This window comes from Schistocerca cancellata, chromosome 9 (genome assembly GCF_023864275.1).
Source record: "Schistocerca cancellata isolate TAMUIC-IGC-003103 chromosome 9, iqSchCanc2.1, whole genome shotgun sequence".
Classification (NCBI taxonomy): domain Eukaryota; kingdom Metazoa; phylum Arthropoda; class Insecta; order Orthoptera; family Acrididae; genus Schistocerca; species Schistocerca cancellata.
In genome coordinates this window covers 138,457,238-138,478,672 of record NC_064634.1, presented here as the reverse complement: position 1 = coordinate 138,478,672, position 21,435 = coordinate 138,457,238, and the positions used below count along the sequence as shown (strand labels likewise).

Sequence of the window (21,435 nt, the reverse complement as noted above, 5' to 3'; positions counted from 1 at the left end):
GCTACTGTGCTGGTTGTGCTCTATACAGCCCATTATGTGACAAAATCATCAGCATCAATCCAGCTGTTTTGTGTTGCAAAAGCCATTAAACTGTTGCTCTATTCCCTTTATGTCTTATGTCACGGCCGGCCGCGGTGGCCGAGCGGTTCTAGGCGCTCAGTCCGAAACCGCGCGACTGCTACGGTCGCAGGTTCGAATCCTGCCTCGGGCATGGATGTGTGTGATGTCCTTAGTTAGGTTTAAGTAGTTCTAAGTTCTGGGGGACTGATGACCACAGCTGTTAAGTCCTACAGTGCTCAGAGCCATCTTATGTCACGCTCTATGATAAACAGTATCGTTCTGAGCTCTTCTGCGTTTCCTAGGTGTAAAAGCATCCTGAAATTTCAGTACCACTTCTGTCATTTAGGATGTAAGTTCTGGGATTTGTTCTCTGCATTTTGGAAACTGTAAATATCTCACTCGATCGGATTGTAAGTTATGTTTCTCAAATGCTGTCTTGTGTTTTGAGATGTATCAAATCACCCATATTAAATTTCTGTTTTCGTGGATCCAGCATTTTAATATGGTAGTACACTGCATCCATGAGTCCATTATCATGAACATCGATTGGTCTCATTTTTATTGTGCTATGTTTGGTTCGATTTTACTGTGCAATTATTTTTGGTAGGATATCTTTCCATCTGCATCAGCCATGAAGATTAAAACACATCCACATTTGACCTTTTATTGCTCAGTTCAGAAGCTCCACAATACTCGCCTTCAGGTAGGTGAATGTTGAGTAGTGATGTATTCCAAACCACTGCATCACAGTCTTGGAATTCCTACTCTAAAACTCTCCGCCATGATCGGTTTGGAGGTTGTCCAGGCATCGATTCGTCCTTGTCTGCAACAAACATTCAAACATCACCGCGACATTTCTCCCCATTTTTGTTTTAACAGGTAATGCCAAGGCAAATTTGGAGTATGTATCAAAACTCATTAGAACATATTTGAATCCATTATTCTCATGTGAATATTCCCTCACATCTACAAGATCGGCCTGCAGTACGTCATACAACCTTTAATCATAACATGCGTATGACGGTATGTTTTGTGTGCTGGTTTGTGCAGCTCTCAAACAACTGTCTCCATACTTATTCGATTCTACCTCTCTCTCTAAGCTTAGAAATTATTGAGACAACCTGATTTGAATGAGTGGTATTGCCCGCAGCAGCTGATGCCATAAGCAGTGGCAGTCAATCTATCTCGTTGGGACGTCGTAGTATATATGCTGATAAGGCTGCCTGCTGACATTTTTATGCCGAATGTCAATACCATCACCGCTGACATACCGACAGCCTAATAATAACAGCTTTATAATGTCTCTGTATTTGCCACTGCGTTGGTTTTCTGCATTACTGTGTACACCAGTCAATTGTAGTATTTCATGATACATCTCCAGATCTTTGGGCGACAATTTTACTGTTTTTTAGGGTTTTAGGGAAATGAGGTTCAGTAGACCTGGTGTTCTTTGAAATTCCCTATCACCTATGTGTATTGTTTTTTCATTTAAAGTTATAGGCTGTGTGCCCAACAATGTATGGTTTTTCACTACTGACACCGAATGTTTTGTCTATCGCCGGCCGGAGTGGCCGTGCGGTTCTAGGCGCTACAGTCTGGAGCCGAGCGACCGCTACGGTCGCAGGTTCGAATCCTCCCTCGGGCATGGATGTGTGTGATGTCCTTAGGTTAGTTAGGTTTAATTAGTTCTAAGTTCTAGGCGACTGATGACCTCAGACGTTAAGTCGCGTAGTGCTCAGAGCCATTTGAACCATTTTGTTTTGTCTATCCTGGGGTCGCTGTGAGGGTTAATGAAACCGGCAATAGCATTATCGTCATCACTGTGCAATTTCGCTGAGAGTTCAGTGATATTTTGAACGTTTTTCACGGTGTCTGCTCTCAATCCAAATGTCCTAACCTGAGCAACCGTAACTTCTCCTGAAGGGCCTTCCGTGCAGAGATTACCTTATGCTTAGTTGACATCTGCTTCACAGGCTGCACCTTATACACATACATTCCGCTCAAGCTTTACGGTTACATCATGTACTTTCTTTTCAATTCCATCAACCTTTACAGCCAAGTCGTCTACTTTCTTTCTCAGAATGATGCAGATGTACTTCTCTAGTTCCTTAACGCTTGCATCAAATTCGTTGATCAGTCTTGTCGATGTACAGAAGCATTCTCTGTGTATGCACAACTATCCTCTTGGACTGAGAGCCTGACATACATGCGAACTTGTCCATGGTGTGGTGTATACTAACACACTCATCACTTTTTTCATAGCTAGACACACGAGGGTAATCTCAAAAGTAAGGTCTCCTACTTTTTTATAAGTACAGAACTCTGTTTGTGTGGCAGTTGGTCACACTGTTATGAAGAGTACTTCACGCGCTGTGTGTAAACATGTGCACGCCGCGCTGAGGCGCTCAGTCTTGGCTTGGCAGCCGTTGAGAATGGTGCTCCCGTTGCATGTTACCGCCAGGTGCGAATTGTGCGCGGTTATTCGGTTTTTGAACGCAAAGGGCACTGCGCCGACTGAAATCCATAGCCATTAGGAACATGGAACTTGCATTAAGAAACTTTCAGTTCCCATGGGTTTCGCTCTGAAATTTAAAGTTACTGTGCTCTTGACTGACTAGGGGTCCGCCATGGATTTTGCACTGAAGAAGGGGTCCACCAGCTGAAAAGGTTGAGAAGCCCTGCGCTACAGGATCCCATGGTGCCGCTGCCACTGCTGGTCTTGACAAACCAGAGTTCACTGCAGGTCATGCCGAGCCGATGGTGGCCACTGCTGGTCCAGACACACTGGATGTCACTGCCAGTCTGGATACACGAGAGGCCACTGAACAAAGAAGGAAAAAAAGAAGGAACAATAAGCATTCACAGACCAATGACACGGACTTGAATGAATAAAGGGAACATAACAGAGAAGAGGCTGAGGAGGAACCGCTGCATGCAACCACATGTAATGAGTACTTACTTTTACATTTCTTCTGTGATGGAGAGGCAGATGAAGGCCTCAACTGTTACTGTTGATGCTTCATGTTTCTTCTTCTTCCATAGACTGCAAATGGGACTGATAACCTAACACATCCATCTTATATCCCTTACATCACGATCACGTGACTGTAAGTTAATTAGCCAATCAATTTATTGACCTCAGCAGGATTTCTGGCCGATTCCCAGTCAGGCATTTCCCTAGTTCTTGCGTGCGGCGGCATCCCTCAGGGGAAGGCTGAGGTATTTCCCACATGTGAGCCACAAGGGAAGTGTGCCAAGGGGGAAGGCAGCAGTGTTTTCCTGCAAAAAGCACATGAAGGAAGGCAGGAAGGAAGGCAGCATGGTTTCTGGTCTACTGCCAGCTTCACGTGGCATGGTCGGTGTGTCACAAAGAAAGAAAGTACCCCAGGGAGGAGAAAGGCTGTAGTTATTTCCTGGACAACAGAAAGATCTTAGCACAGCCCTGTGCTTGCTGCATCTTGCACCCTGGCCACTGCCACGAGCCCAGTGCTTGGCTCCTTCCAGCGACCACGACTCCGGTGGATGGAGTATGGATGAGAAAGTTCTTCAGATATGCTTAGCAAGATCTGTGACAGTGTAGTTATGTGATTCCTTTCTCTATCAGAATAAAAAAAGGTACTGCAATTTTTTACATTCCCAAATTGTTTAAACAGTATTCCACTTTGTAAATGAACAATAACAATATTCCTATACCAGTGTCAATTTCGAGGTATATTGTGATTTTAGACATACATAAACAATATTCCACACACTATCTAAATTGCTTCAACGCCAGCATCAATTTCGAGGGGTAATGTGATTTCAGAAATAAAACACAATATTCTTAAACAAACTGTTTAAATTATGCATTATGCACATTATATTAGCCTACCATTGTATGTTCTTCCCAGTCTGATATCCCAACACAGGCTGAGCGAGTTTTCCTGCCACTTCCAAGGGCGTGGGGCGGGAGGAGTGGGTGACATCACAGGAGTGAGGGGGATTTTTCAGAGGAGTGGTGGGGAAATGGACACGTGCTGGCCAGGGAAAATGCATTAAGTCATCAGGAGTTAAGGGGCAAATAATTGATCAATTTAATTAATTTGCATAATTAATTTGACAAAACTCTACCATCTGGTGAGCACGATGTATGAGACAGGCAAAATACCGTCAGACGTCAAGAAGAATATAATAATTCCAATCCCAAAGAAAGCAGGTGTTGACAAATGTGGAAATTACCGAACTATCCGTTTAATAAGTCACAGCTGCAAAATACTAACGCGAATTCTTTACAGACGAATGGAAAAACTGGTAGAAGCCGACCTCGGGGAAGATCAGTTTGGATTCTCTAGAAATGTTGGAACACGTGAGGCAATACTGACCCTACCACTTATCTTAGAAGAAAGATTAAGAAAAGGCAAACCTACGTATCTAGCATTTGTAGAAATAGAGAAAGCTTTTGACAATGTTGACTGGAATACTCTCTTTCAAATTCTGAAGGTGTCAGGGGTAAAATACAGGGAGCGAAAGGCTATTTACAAGTTGTACAGAAACTAGATGGCAGTTATGAGTCGAGGGACATGAAAGAGATGCAGTGGTTGGGAAGGGAGTGACACAGGGTTGTAGCCTCTCCCCGATGTTATTCAATCTGTATATTGAGCAAGCAGTAAAGGAAACAAAAGAAAAATTCGGAGTAGGTATTAAAATCCATGGAGAAGAAATAAAAACTTTAAGGTTCGCCGATGACATTGTAATTCTGTCAGAGACAGCAAAGGACTTGGAAGAGCAGTTAAACGGTATGGACAGTATCTTGAAAGGAGGATATAAGATGAACATCAACAAAAGCAAAACGAGGATAATGGAATGCAGTCGAATTAAGTCGGGTGATACTGAGAGAATTAGATTAGGAAATGAGACACATAAAGTAGTAAAAGAGTTTTGCTATTTGGGGAGCAAAATAACAAAAATGGCTCTGAGAACTATGGGACTTAACATCTGAGGTCATTAGTCCCCTAGAACTTAGAACTACTTAAACCTAACTAACCTAAGGACATCACACACATCCATGCCCGAGCCAGGATTCGAACCTGCGACCGTAGCAGTCGCGCGGTTCCGGACTGAAGCGCCTAGAACCGCTCGGCCACCGCGGCCGGCAGCAAAATAACTGATGATGGTCGGAGTAGAGAAGATATAAAATGTAGACTGGCAATGGCAAGGAAAGCGTTTCTGAAGGAGAGAAATTTGTTAAAATCGAGTATAGATTTAAGTGTCAGGAAGTCGTTTCTGAAAGTATTTGTATGGAGTGTAGCCATGTATGGAAGTGAAACATGGACGATAAATAGTTTGGACAAGAAGAGAATAGAAGCTTTCGAAATGTGGTGCTACAAAAGAATGCTGAAGATTAGATGGGTAGATCACATAACTAATGAGGAGGCACTGAATAGAATTGGAGAGGAGTTTGTGGCACAACTTGACAAGAAGAAGGGACCGGTTGGTAGGACATGTTCTGAGGCATCAAGGGATCACAAATTTAGCATTGGAGGGCAGCGTGGAGGGTAAAAATTGTAGAGGGAGACCAAGAGATGAATACACTAAACAGATTCAGAAGAATGTTGGCTGCAGTAGGTACTGGGAGACGAAGAAGCTAGCACAGGATAGAGTAGCATGGAGAGCTGCATCAAACCAGTCTCAGGACTGAATACCACAACAACAACAACAACAAACAATTAATTTGATATCAGAACTGCGCCATAACCGACTTTGTCCCACTGCTTCTACTGACCCAGTCGTACATAATGTTCATGGTCCGGAATGTAAGTGCTAATGGGTGGCACAGCTTCTCGCATCTCCTCTGGCCACCGCAGTCGCCATATCTCAATATTATTGAGCCTCTGTGGTATGCTTTGGAGAAAGGGTGCGCAACGGTATCCACCTCCATTATTGTTACCTGAACTTGCCACTATTTTGCAGAAGGCATGTTGTAAGATTCGCTTGAAAACCATACAGGAGCTGCATTTACACATTTGGAGACGACTAGAAAACATGTTAACGGGAGACGTTGATGAAATTGACCAAAAATGTCAATTTTCGATTTATTTTTTATTTGTTAGTACAACTTATGGACAATAGGTTCCCAAAGTTTCAATTTTAAAATCGCATCCGAAGTGCCTAAAAATTAATTAAAAGTGTGACGCGGCCTCCCTGTCATGCCCACGTTTTGAAGCAGCATTTCAATACCATCTCAGTGAACAACGATTCTGTGTATTACTTTCAACCAAACGTGTGCAGGATACATCTAGAAAACCCTTTGGTTTTATAGATCATCTTTGGCCGATCCTGCACTTCTCAAAAAGTGTGTTCATAGCAAGACCCAAAATCCAAATGAGTCTCTAAATTCACTCATATGGAAACGATGCCCTAAAAACACATTTGCAATTGCTACAGTTGTCAGAATTGCAACTTATGTTGCAGTTATTGTATTTAATTATGGGAACATCGGGAGGATGAAGGTATTAGAAAGAATAAGCTTAAAGACAGGAATTTTACTCAAGACATTCTGAGAAAAATAGGTTTACAGCGCGTCTCTGCAGCTGAAAAGTCAGTTGAAGACCCGGTAAAGGAAAGAAGACAGACAACAAGAATCCAGACGAGAAGCCTTGAAGGGAAAGACGACCCAGAGTACAAATGTGCTGCGTCCTGAAGAAGTGACATAAGGAAAAAAGTTAGGTTGAACTTTAAATTGCGTTTCCTGAAAAGTTTGTTTCTTAAAGTTTATGTAACTTTTTCTCAGATTCTATAAATGCTAGAATTAAGAAATTTTGTACACATAATTCTGTAAACCTAATAAACGTTGTCTCAAGAGCAAATTTTGAAATTATGATTGCAAGCTGAGATATGGGGCAAATTGCTTGGAATTTTGCATGAATTTAAAATTGTACTTGTGGAATTATAATTAAAAAATTATGAAAATTCTCCTATTTGACCTATTCCAAAAACTCATGAGAGAAGCTTACAACATATAAAGAGATGAAACAGAGAAATTTTTGTAGAAATCTCTTGAATACTTTCTGAGAAAAAGGAACATACAGTATTTTTTGAAAATAAAACTTCAAATTTCATTAAAAAAGTTGAATACATATAATCAAAGGATTTTATATGTAAATGTGTTACTTTCATGTAAAGCGTTGTACAAAATTTCATTGCCATATCTCCAAAACTGTGGATGTGGTGCATTTTTGAAATAGTTTGTGCTTTTCATCACCGTTCCCCCTTAAATGCCAACGACTTTCTTGCACTGTATTAGCACGGTAATATATTGTGTTTTTGGTGTTTCCATATTTTGTCCGAACCCTGTACTAGCTCTTCCACTTTTTTAAATTGCCTAACATCGCACTCCGTCTGTATAATTGTATTTTAAAATCAGTCTGCTGCTGCCACTTACTTGTTGATGTCCAATGTGCAAGTGGAACTCGTCCATGTCTTCTCCAGGCAAGTTGACCAGCTCAAGGCGCGACTCCTGGCCACAGGGTGCCGTCGTGTTGTAGACTGCTCTCAAGCCGGACAGTGCACGCGTCACAGCTTTCGTATCGGTCGGCGAGTCGTCTGCAACAATGCGTGGACATATTCCGAATAATACATTTCCTAATTGGACATAATCATTATCCAACACACTTGCATTGGATAAAAATTAGCTATCCCGAATATGTAGTGCCACACTGCACCTGTCATACACAGGCAAGGCGACATTAGACTGCACACGCAACTTCCTTAGGAATTCAGACCAGCAACCAGACCTAGAGAGAACACTGAACAGTATTTCAAGAATTTTAGAAGAAGAACATGCAAGAGTAAAGCCACATGGACCCGTACCCAAACTAAACATAACCAACATGTTAAATGACAGTAGTCGTGATACAGAAAGTGAACATCATGTAGCATAAGATGAAGCAGAGGTAACGCAAGGTAACACATAACACAAACGTAGCTACAAACTTCTATAATTATGTAAGGAAATATTAGAGATAGAAGGAGGAGGAGGAGATTAGCGTTTAACATCCCGTCGACAACGAGGCCATTAGAGACGGAGCGCAAGCTCGGGATAGGGAAGGACGGCGAATGAAATCGGCCGTGCCCTTTCAAAGCAACCATCCCGGCATTTGCCTGAAAGGATTTTGGGAAATCACAGAAAACCTAAATCAGGATGGCCAGAGACGGGATTGAACCGTTGTCCTCCCGAATGCGAGTCCAGTGTGCTAACCACTGTACCACCTCGCTCGGTATTATTAGAGACAGAAATGCATACAAAAATTACTACATGCAAATTTACAATTAAGAAAATATTGGGCAAAAATGAATAATTCGATGACCCCATTCCGAGATCTGCCTTCATGACGAGCCCCTCAGAACTGACAGTAATAACTATTATAATAATTACTTTTGAAATGTAGTTCATGATAGTCTATAAATAGTGACTGGCTTTTGTTGCCTGGCTTTTAAAACAATACAATGCCATAAATAAACACAGTTCAGTATATATAATAGTAAATAACTATCCTTAATATACAGTCAAATTACATACAAAACTTTTAATGGAAAATATCAAGGCAAAGGCTCGATGAAATTCCGAGGCTTTCCATACCGATCCTTAAGAATGACGGGCAACCATCTTATATATCCTTTCCTATCTTTCTTTTATCCTCTTCTAAATTAGTAACAATTTTACTTAACACGTTCCATTTTTTCGCAAATCTGCACTTTATACTTTGCTTGATTTTATTTGTAGCTATTATTATTACTTTGATTTTCTTTGGTGTAAACAATATTTGCTTGTAATATGAAACACTTATGTTATTATGTGATGTAAATTGTAAAATGTGTGACCTGTTTGAAAATACTGGGTAACAAGTTGTTAAGTATGCAAGAAATAAAATGAAAAATTAGATGAAACACCTTCAGATCAAGTCGTGCCCTGTGGTACCGCCAACCCTGGATCTACAATATTTCCGATCCAAGGAAGAAACTTGATGGTGCCCCCCCATCCTCGTGCGTTTGAGATAGGACGTCAAAAATTTTCAAAAGTTTGATTTTTCAAATATGTATTCATTTTGTAACGCATATCTTTCTGAAGATTTTGATATTATAAAACATATATGTTCGAGGAAATCTAAAACATGTAATTTGGTCGTAAGTGTGCCAAAGTGCACTGCCACAGCTCTTCACACAGTGTTTTTCTATCGCATGTCACTGTATTTCGCTCTGTGGAATTCAAGTGTAAATATTTTGTACTGGAAGCCATGAAACCTACATTCCGGGCAGTGGAAATTTAAACGTCCTGTGGTGCCTCTCCTGCTCCCAGTCGGCCCGATTGACAGCCTACCCCCCTTGAAAAAACTCACAATTAATACTGGGTGCGATTATCTGAAACCAGGAGAATAAGAACTCTTCAGAAAATTTGCACTCTTTATTACCTATTAGTTACTAATTTTCTCTTTTGTGTGGCACAAAATTAAATATAGGTAACATAAAAAGACTCAACACAAGAGACAAGCGACACAGCACACATTTCATCAATCCTTAGGTCCCAGCATTTTGTTCTCTCCAATCTTGCTACAGCTTTACACGCCATGGGTATTGGACAATCTGCGTTCTGCCCCACTTTCCATTGTTGCCAGATGTATACAAGATGGCGGTTATGACTGCATCTGATATGGCGGCGTGTAGATTTGGCAACATTGCATGACATCATCCAATATGACGGCCATCACGTCATTCAATATGGTGGCTTTTGGTGGGACGTTCGAATTTTGGTGAGAGAAAGGTCAATTGGGCTACCTCCACTAACTTAAACCATTCTCCCAGAAAAAAATGGCGGGAAGTTCAAATTCCAACAGGATAATGCATCACACCACAGTTATCTCTACTAAGCTAAGAAAATCGCAGGAAGATAGGCCACTTGGACTACCCCCACTAACCTGTCACCCGACTGCCACTTCTTCCTTTGAACTGGCGCCGAGTTCGAACTATGGCAGTAACAAAAGGTCAATTCACGTATCTCTACTATGCTAAGAAAATTGTGGGAAAGAACGGACACTTGCACTAACCTCACTCACTCGACCGCCATCTCCTCCAGAAAAACGGCGGGAAGTTCAAAGTCGAACAGGATAATGCATCACACCACGGTTATCTCTACTAAGCTAAGAAAATCACGGGAAGATAGGTCACTTGGGCTACAACCACTAACCTAAGTCGCTTGACCGCCACTTCTTCCTATGAAATGCCACCAAGTTTGAATTATGGCACTAAACAAAGGTCAATTCCAGTATCTCTACTAAGCTAAGAAAATGGTGCGAAAGAAAGGACACTTGTACTAACCTCACTCACCCGACCGCTACCTTCTCCTAAAGATTTGTAGGAAAAGGAATTGGACATAAGTCTTTATTTAATCATGTTCATGCAGTACGACCATCTAGGGTGTTCACCACGAGATCCGGACTCCAACTGACTTAGTACACATGGCCACCACCAGAGGGAGCTCTCATCTGTGACAGAATCCAAGATGGCGGCAAACAGTGTGTTCACCAAGAGCTCCAGACTCCAACTGACTTAGTACACAGCACTACCGACACAGGGCGCTACCGCGACGTCAGCTGAAGATTCAGGTACCATAATCCAAGATGGTGGCAAACAGTGTGTTCACCACGAGGTATAGTACATATCAAAACACCAGAGAGCGCTACCATGGAGTAGAAATGAATTTTTGCGACTGCCACTCCCACCTGGACTTGGAAGGAAATAGTTGAAGTCTGCACCAAAATCCTCAACCGACCACCATGTCCCCTTACCAAACCATGTTGTTGGCTAATGTACGTTAACATGCACTAACGTGCACTAAGGTGTAGTAACGTGTACTAAAGTGTACTAACGTGCATTAATGAGGACTAACGTGCACTAACATGTACTAACATACACAGTGCATGATGTCATCCAAGATGGTGGGAGAAATGGCGGGAAGACAACTCTGCCTATGATGGACATAAGTTTTTCTTTTGCAATAAATGTCTCCACCACGAGATCTAGACTCCAACTGACCTAGTACACATTACTGCCACCAGAGGGTACTGTCACCTCTCCTGTGACCTAATCCCAGTTCATGGTCTGTAGGGGGAAAATGGCGCGAGAATGACTCAAGCTTTGCTGGGCTGCTGGGAAGAGTAAGGAAGTAGTGCCGTCTATTTGTTTTGGAACATTTTATTTAAGGATGGAGTATATTTATCACACTGACACAAAACACTCGCCCTGATGTGCTTGGGGTCACAATACACAGTCTGTAGACACACAAACAACTCCTAATTTACAGAAATAATTTCAGTACAGATCTGCAAACTGCTCCTAAATAATGTAGCACAGTGATGTGTAGACACACTCAGTACTCGTAAACTGTCCAAATAACGCAAACACAGCCTACAGACCCACGTGCAAAATAATGCAATCAACACCACAAATACCGTCCGCCACCTCCCGGTCACTAAAGTGCACAGGAGGTTAGTGGCAACCCCTGCCAAGTGATGCGGCTGTCAGCTGTCAAACCACACACAGAGGCCCGTTAAGGTCCCACACACATGAGGCAGTGGCGCCCCTTTCATAACTGAGACCAGATACATTCCTATGCAAGTAAGTGTTCACCTAGACACAGGTGCTGTCTTGACCAGCCAGGGAAGCGTGTGCTGTCACAGTCACGAGCCACCGCCAAATGCAGGTGAAAGATGCATCTATTTTCAGGTATACAGTCACTGTTATGCTGACATCATAGAACTCGAAGACGTGGTCCCCATTTGCGGAACAGTTACGGGCATCATGTGTCTTTACCATTGATTTTAGAGTACTTACAAACTTTCGCAAACACATCTAACAATGTTCTCAAACTTGTACTCATGTCATGTGACTATGTGCAAAACAATAACTGAGTCGACCTCGCGAAAATTGTATAGTGTCCCAGAAATAGTTTTGCTCGATTTACTGATGTCTCAGCCTGTATGAACGAAAATTCCTGCCCTAACAGAACCTGTTTACGAAAATAACGCAGAATAACGTCGAATGCAGTCTTCCTCGTGGACCTAACGTACTACCCACAACATCACGTGTTACCCTCCCTGCTCTCAACATACGCAAATGTTCTCACTGCTATGTAGAGGCGCCTATATGCCAGCACAAAGAATGTGAATAAATCGAGCATTGTGATTGGCTCTTATCGAATATACCCCCTGAATTACTGTTGTCGTCAGTATTGAAGCACCATCCAACTTTTTTTCTGCAGATGAGACTTTCAGTGGTAAAATTATTTTGCACAGATCCCTAAGGTACATTGACAGTTAAACCCCTAAATTTGTCTGTAGATCGTCAAATACAATGGAGACTCAAAAGGATATTGGAAGCCAGGAACATATTTACCAGTGTAACTACAATTAAATATTACGATTGCTGCTACAGTCTGACACCGATCCATGCACAGGTAATGTCTTCTCTTGACAGTTGTGCTTCTGGAACCAATCTCAGTATCTATAGAGCACATAATTTTCCATGTAAAAAAAAATCTCTCACGGTTATCGATGTGCTGAATCTATATGTACCTCACGATAGGACACAGAGTAATCTTCTCTAGTCATACCACAACATAAACCACAGTAACTTTACAATGCCATATATACACATTTTAAACAACATAAACCACAGTAACTTTACAATGCAATATAGACACATTTTACACAACAGTGAAGTAAAACAAAACCAAAACAATTATGGTATACCTACACTCACACCAGCTATGTGTCACGATGCTCCTCAGTCCTAGGGAAGCACGTCTGAATTTTCTCTCTTTCTACAGACGAGACTATTTTACACTGATCGCCATACTGCAGCGACAACTAAACCACGCATAGTGCCATACATATCATCAAATGCAGAAATACTCCTACTCAATTACACTGCTATTCCACTGATGACAGGAGCTTGAATACAAGAACACAAGTATTTTTGCATGGTTCACCATAATACACTCCTGGAAATTGAAATAAGAACACCGTGAATTAATTGTCCCAGGAAGGGGAAACTTTATTGACACATTCCTGGGGTCAGATACATCACATGATCACACTGACAGAACCACAGGCATAGACACAGGCAACAGAGAATGCACAATGTCGGCACTAGTACAGTGTATATCCACCTTTCGCAGCAATGCAGGCTGCTATTCTCCCATGGAGACGATCGTAGAGATGCTGGATGTAGTCCTGTGGAACGGCTTGCCATGCCATTTCCACCTGGCGCCTCAGTTGGACCAGCGTTCGTGCTGGACGTGCAGACCGCGTGAGACGACGCTTCATCCAGTCCCAAACATGCTCAATGGGGGACAGATCCGGAGATCTTGCTGGCCAGGGTAGTTGACTTACACCTTCTACAGCACGTTGGGTGGCACGGGATACATGCGGACGTGCATTGTCCTGTTGGAACAGCAAGTTCCCTTGCCGGTCTAGGAATGGTAGAACGATGGTTTCGATGACGGTTTGGATGTACCGTGCACTATTCAGTGTCCCCTCGACGATCACCAGTGGTGTACGGCCAGTGTAGGAGATCGCTCCCCACACCATGATGCCGGGTGTCGGCCCTGTGTGCCTCGGTCGTATGCAGTCCTGATTGTGGCGCTCACCTGCACGGCGCCAAACACGCATACGACCATCATTGGCACCAAGGCAGAAGCGACTCTCATCGCTGAAGACGACACGTCTCCATTCGTCCCTCCATTCACGCCTGTCGCGACACCGCTGGAGGCGGGCTGCACGATGTTGGGGCGTGAGCGGAAGACGGCCTAACGGTGTGCGGGACCGTAGCCCAGCTTTGTGGAGACGGTTGCGAATGGTCCTCGCCGATACCCCAGGAGCAACAGTGTCCCTAATTTGCTGGGAAGTGGCGGTGCGGTCCCATACGGCACTGCGTAGGATCCTACGGTCTTGGCGTGCATCCGTGCGTCGCTGCGGTCCGGTCCCAGGTCGACGGGCACGTGCACCTTCCGCCGACCACTGGCGACAACATCGACGTACTGTGGAGACCTCACGCCCCACGTGTTGAGCAATTCGGCGGTACGTCCACCCGGCCTCACGCATGCCCACTATACGCCCTCGCTCAAAGTCCGTCAACTGCACATACGGTTCACGTCCACGCTGTCGCGGCATGCTACCAGTGTTAAAGACTGCGATGGAGCTCCGTATGCCACGGCAAACTGGCTGACACTGACGGCGGCGGTGCACAAATGCTGCGCAGCAAGCGCCATTCGACGGCCAACACCGCGGTTCCTGGTGTGTCCGCTGTGCCGTGCGTGTGATCATTGCTTGTACAGCCCTCTCGCAGTGTCCGGAGCAAGTATGGTGGGTCTGACACACCGGTGTCAATGTGTTCTTTTTTCCATTTCCAGGAGTGTATTATATCATTTTCGCGGTACTTCTCGATATCAAGCACACAGCAGTAGCCTCCCGATCGCTCACGCAACATAATTCCGAAGATATAGACTGGAAATTGTTTCTGTACAAACCCGAAACTTAAGCAAGGTGGAGTGTGCTCTAGACCACTGAGTAACTAGAAACAAACAGATGAAAAATGATATTCCTACCCGCGAATACCGATCTCGCTGATGTAACAGATTCCAAATCATCTATATAATTTACAAGCCAACTAAGGTGTTTCTCATATCTAGAGAACAAGCAAACGTCTCTTTTACCGGCTAGATGCACACCCCACAATCGATCTTCTCTCAACTAAATAAAGGCGCGAAATATGCAGAAGCAGTCAACCGAACAATTTACATGGGAGGGAATAACAATCCAACGCAAACGCACCTCCATATTCATTCTCAAATTTCCACTTGATCACGAAAGCTATCCAACACATACTAAGTATTAATTCACTATTCAGTCGTCTAGAGGATGATAAAGTTAACTCAGATACATTCCTACACGCCAACAGGCCTTTGCATTCGGACGGATGCTGCTGTTAACAGGAAACGTGAATCATTCCCACCACAGACCATGCATACACAGAATCATTCTAGAAAACCGGTCACATATATTTTTTGCAATTATACTTACAATTAAATGTTATGATTGCGACCTCAATTGAACGGCATTCCACAATGAGCAAAGTATCGGAAATACACCCTGCCGAAGGTTGTAGCTCTGAAAGGGAAATATATGTACCTTCCTTATGACTGGACATAGTCATTTCCTTTGCACAAACATGTACTTTATAAACCTGATGCTCAAATGCGAATGTAACACGCATCCCTACTACTAAGTATAATACTTGGTCACTAGATGATTGCCTATGATACGAAATAATACTGACCAAAAATCAACGATGGACGCGCATGTCTCTTAGATTTCTTCCTGCGAGTGCTGCTACTGTGTCGTAGAAAGAGAGACGGAATTAGCCAGATGTTAAAAAATACCGATCGTAACAACTACTGCATGTTACTGTCACAAGCGATCTTGGTTCTACAAGTGCACACAAGTATCCATGTTAAAAGCAATACCCGCTTTACGAATTGAGGTATGACATTACCTCTGAATGAGGTGGTTTTTTCTGGACAAATACTGTGATGGTGATTGTAGCAATCTGTATTATCAGACCAACACATAGCCCACCATGCAACCTCGTGATAAAATTACCACATTTTGAAAGTGATTTGGCTAAGGAACGTAGTATGTAAGAAGTATTTGACACTCCCTCAAACTAATAATTCTATAGTATTTGTAGCGCATTCTGTCTCAATACCATATCAGAGGTTCCGTGATATATCCACTGAGTTATAAGCGATGACTGATTGAGAAGGAACACTAACAGTAGTAGTAGATGATGTGACAATTGAAGTCGTAAGAAAATGTACACTAGTTTCTCAGATTTCTAGTGTAACGCTATCTGCTAGAAATGATGTCCATGATTTGGAATGGGCTTTTCCATCCAAGCACATACCTTTGTTGGATCCTATTGACAATTCCTTTTATGATTACAACCACCACTCAGTCATATTTCTGGCACTCTCATACGAGGTGCATTCAAGTTCTAAGGCCTCTGATTTTTTTTCTCCAGACTGGAAAGAGATAGAAACATGCCCATTGTTTTAAAATGAGGCCGCGTTCATTGTCAATACGTCCCAGAGATGGCAGCACAGTACACCAGATGGAATTTTACCGCTAGCGGCGAGAATGAGAACTGTCTTAAATACTTAAAATGGCGACGTTTTCCTTACTTGAACAGCGTGCAATCATTCGTTTTCTGAATTTGCGTGGTGTGAAACCAATTGAAATTCATCGACAGTTGAAGGAGACATGTGGTGATGGAGTTATGGATGTGTCGAAAGTGCGTTCATAGGTGCAACAGTTTAATGAAGGCAGAACATCGTGTGACAACAAACCGAAACAACCTCAGACTCGCACAAGCCGGTCTGACGACATGATCGAGAAAGTGGAGAGAATTGTTTTGGGGGATCGCCTAATGACTGTTGAACAGATCGCCTCCAGAGTTGGCATTTCTGTGGGTTCTGTGCACACAATCCTGCATGACGACCTGAAAATGCGAAAAGTGTCATTCAGGTGGGTGCCACGAATGCTGACGGACGACCACATGGCTGCCCGTGTGGCATGTTGCCAAGCAATGTTGACGCACAACAACAGCATGAATGGGACTTTCTTTTCGTCTGTTGCGTCAATGGATGAGACATGTATGCCATTTTTCAATCCAGAAACAAAGCGCCAGTCAGCTCAATGGAAGCACACAGATTCACCGCCACCAAAAAAATTTCGGGTAACCGCCAGTGCTGAAAAAATGATGGTGTCCATGTTCTGGGACAGCGAGGGCGTAATCCTTACCCATTGCGTTCCAAAGGGCACTACGGTAACAGGTGCATCCTACGAAAATGTTTTGAAGAACAAATTCCTTCCTGCACTGCAACAAAAACGTCCAGGAAGGGCTGTGCGTGTGCTGTTTCACCAAGACAACGCACTCGCACATCGAGCTAACGTTACGCAACAGTTTCTTCGTGATAACAACTTTGAAGTGATTCCTCATGCTCCCTACTCACCTGACCTGGCTCCTAGAGACTTTTGGCTTTTTCCAACAATGAAAGACACTCTCTGTGGCCGCACATTCACCAGCCGTGCTGCTATTGCCTCAGCGATTTTCAAGTGGTCAAAACAGACTCCTAAAGCAGCCTTCGCCGCTGCCACGGAATCATGGCGTCAGCGTTGTGAAAAATGTGTACATCTGCAGGGCGATTACGTCGAGAAGTAACGCCAGTTTCATCGATTTCGGGTGAGTAGTTCATTAGAAAAAAAATTGGAGGCCTTAGAACTTGAATGCACCTCGTACCTCAAAACAAGTCACCTTTCCCAAACCTAGCTACTACAGTCAAATTCCAAAGTGGTTTTAGTCACCCCCCACACATCTTGCATACCACAGCCAAAAGCAGATCCGCATCCCTTCAAATCAGTCAGCCCAACATGCTATCATCATTATACTCTACCCCCAAACAGAGAAAAATTACGAACTACAAAAGCTCAACTAACTTCATCCAATATAGAAGTCACCTAGGCACTGATGCTGGCGCGATGATGTAAAGCTGCAGTGGGGACCCAGCACAGATAAAGAAATTTCGCAATACTCCCCAGAATGGCGCAGCATGCAGCCATCCAAACATTCCTATTAGATGGGTTAGATGGGTTCGCGAAGGTCTGTAGGTACTCTGTCATCAACGGTAAAGACATGTGCTGCACGGAGGTGTCCCGCATATGGAAGCTGCGCATTGGAGTTCTGTAACGTCAGTATAACAGTGGCTGTACACCTAAAAGTAGATGCAACTTTCACCTGCGTTCGGCGGCAACTCGCGACTGACACAGCGCACGCTTCCCTGGCTGGTCGTGCCAGCACCTGTGTCTAGGTGAACACTTAAGTGGACAAGAGCTTCTCTGATGTCAGAGCACTCTAATGGACAGGGGATTGGCGGACGGTGTTTGTGGTGTTGATTGCATTATTTTGCACATGGGTCTGTAGGCTGTGCTTTGCTTTATTTGGACGGTTTATGAGTACTGAGCGTGTCCACACATCACTGTGCTGCATTATTTAGGAGCAGTGGTTGCTGTGTAGGAATGTATCTGAGTTAACTTTACCATCCTCTAGACGACTGAATAGCGAATTAATACTTAGTATGTGTTTGATAGCTGTACTGAAATTATTTCTGTAAATTAGGAGTTGTTTGTGTGTCTACAGACTGTTTATTGTGACCCCGAGTACATCAGGGCGAGTGTTTTGTGACAGTGTGATAAATATACTCCATCCTTAAATAAGATGTTCCAAAATAAATAGAGAACACTCCTTCCTTACTCTTCCCAGCAGCCCAGCAAAGCTTGAGTCATTCTCGCACCATTTTCCCCCTACAGACCACAAACTGGGATTAGGTCACAGGAGGGATGACAGCACCCTCTGGTGGCAGTAAAGTGTACTAGGTCAGTTGGAGTCTAGATCTCATGGTGGAGACATTTCTTGCAAAATAAAAACTTTTGTCCGTCATAGGCAGAGTCGTTTTCCCGCCATTTCCCCCACCATCTTGGATGACATCATGCACTGTGTACGTTAGTACATGTTAGTGCACGTTAGTCCTCATTAATGCACGTTAGTACACTTCAGTACACGTTACTACACCTTAGTGCACATTAATGCATGTTAGTGTACATTAACCAAAAACATGGGTTGTAAGGGGACGTGGTGGTCGGTTGAGGATCGTGGTGGAGACTTCAACTATTTCCTTCCAAGTCCAGGTGGGTGTGTCAGTCGCAAAAATTCATTCCAAGTCCATGATAGCGTTCTCTGGTGTTGTCAACATGTACTAGGCCTCGTGGTGAACACGCTGTTTGCCACCATCTTGGATTACGTTACTTGCGTCATCAGCTGACGTCACCATAGCGCCCTGTGTCGGTAGCGCTGTGTACTAACTCAGTTGGAGTCTGGAGCTGTTGATGAACACTTGCCGCCATCTTGGAATATGTCACAGATGAGAGGCCCTCTGGCGGTAGCACTGTGTACCATGTCAGTTGGAGTCCGGATCGCGTGGTGAACACCCTAGATGGCCGTACTGCATGAATATGATTAAATAAAGACTTATGTCCAAGTTCTTTTCCCACAAATCCTTAGGAAGAGGTAGCGGTCGGGTGACTGAGGTTAGTACAAGTGTCCTTTCTTTCGCGCCATTTTCTTAGCTTAGTAGAGATACACGAATGGACCTTTGTTTACTACCATAATTCGACATCAAATTGATATCAAATTAATTGACTAAATAATTAAATTAATCACTTAACTATCCCCATCCTCTCTAGGAAGTCCCCAGCCCTTTCCTCTCAGAGATCAAACCTGTGTGCCGGTCCAGGACTTGAACCTAGAACCTTTGACTTTGAAGTTTGGAAGATAAAAGAAAGGTTCTATGCATTTTATATCAAATTAATTAAACTGATCAATTCATTTCCCCTTCCCTCTCACACCTGGAATAGTGACAGAAAATTCGAAATCGGTGGCAAATTCATTTTTTCTTAATAAATTCGAATTCTGCTGTAAAACAAATCCTAATTTCATTGCATTGCAGAGCATATTATAATGGTATTAAAATAATAAAATTAATAACAAAATATTCATTATTTATTAAAACTAAACGTGTTTATCGCTGGTGTGGAATGATGTAGGTTACTAAGTACTCTCTTCATTATATCACATTTTTAACACTGACACAGTCTAACTACTACATCACAGTCCAATATGACCGACCTAGAATACTTGCGCTGTCTAAGTCCACTACTCCTGTTCACAGTAAATTCAGAAATTGGTGGGAAATTCAAAAATGAGCCGCAAAATTTAAATTTTTTCACCCAGCTGTGGAGCATGGGAGTCATGGAGGTGTACTCACACATTGATCAAGTGCTAGAGAGTCGCTCTAGCCAGTCTCACCAGTAACTTCTGGATGTAGAGAGGATATTTTCGCTATTAGTCTAGCAAATAGTCCTATATGGGAAGGATAATAATAATAATAATAATAATAATAATAATAATAATAATAATAATGGATACAATATTACTGGAACATACCCACACAAAATCACACATTTGCTATATATGGATGATCTAAAACTACTGGCAGCAACAAATCAACAACTCAACCAATTACTAAAGATAACATAAGTATTCAGCAATGATATAAATATGGCTTTTGGAACAGACAAATGTAAGAAAAATAGCATAGTCAAGGGCAAACACACTAAACAAGAAGATTACATATTGGATAACCACAGCGACTGCATAGAAGCGATGGAAAAAACAGATGCCTATAAATACCTAGGATACAGACAAAAAATAGGAATAGATAATACAAATATTAAAGAAGAACTAAAAGAAAAATATAAACAAAGACTAACAAAAATACTGAAAACAGAATTGACAGCAAGAAACAAGACAAAAGCTATAAATACTTATGCTATACCAGTATTGACCTACTCATTTGGAGTAGTGAAATGGAGTGATGATGATGTTTGGTTTGTGGGGCGCTCAACTGCGTGGTTATCAGCGCCCGTACAATTACCCAATCTTTGCTCAGTCCAATTTCGCCACTTTCCTGGATGATGATGAAATGATGAGGACAACACAAACACCCAGTCATCTCGAGGCAGGTGAAAATCCCTGACCCCGCCGGGAATCGAACCCGGGACCCCGTGCTCGGGAAGCGAGAACGCTACCGCGAGACCACGAGCGGCGGACAGTGTGTGAAATGGAGTGACACAGACCTAGAAGCACTCAATACACTTACACGATCACAATGCCACAAATATAGAATACATCACATACATTCAGCAACAGAAAGATTCACATTAAGCAGAAAGGAACGTGGAAGGGGATTTATAGATATAAAAAACCTACATTATGGACAGGTAGACAATTTAAGAAAATTCTTTCTAGAACGAGCAGAAACTAGCAAAATACACAAAGCAATCACTCATATAAATACATCAGCTACACCATTGCAATTTCATAACCACTTCTACAACCCTTTAGATCACATAACATCAACAGATACAAAGAAAGTAAATTGGAAAAAGAAAACACTACACGGCAAGCACCCGTATCATCTAACACAGCCACACATAGATCAAGACGCATCCAACACATGGCTAAGAAACGGCAATATATACAGTGAGACGGAAGGATTCATGATCGCAATACAGGATCAAACAATAAACACCAGATATTACAGCAAGCATATTATTAAAGATCCCAATACCACAACAGATAAATGCAGACTTTGCAAACAACAAATAG

At 42.8% G+C, this 21,435-nt stretch overlaps 1 protein-coding gene across 1 annotated transcript in view; it reads right to left on the bottom strand.

Annotated features, from left to right (window-relative positions):
- The window catches only part of LOC126101233 (uncharacterized), a 68,085-nt gene that overhangs the window by 18,137 nt on the left and 28,513 nt on the right, over positions 1 to 21,435 (bottom strand). The window contains exon 2 of the mRNA XM_049911922.1: positions 7,481 to 7,641. Within this exon, the coding sequence (XP_049767879.1) occupies positions 7,481 to 7,641 (161 nt within the window). The remainder of the gene's footprint in view (positions 1 to 7,480; positions 7,642 to 21,435) is intronic.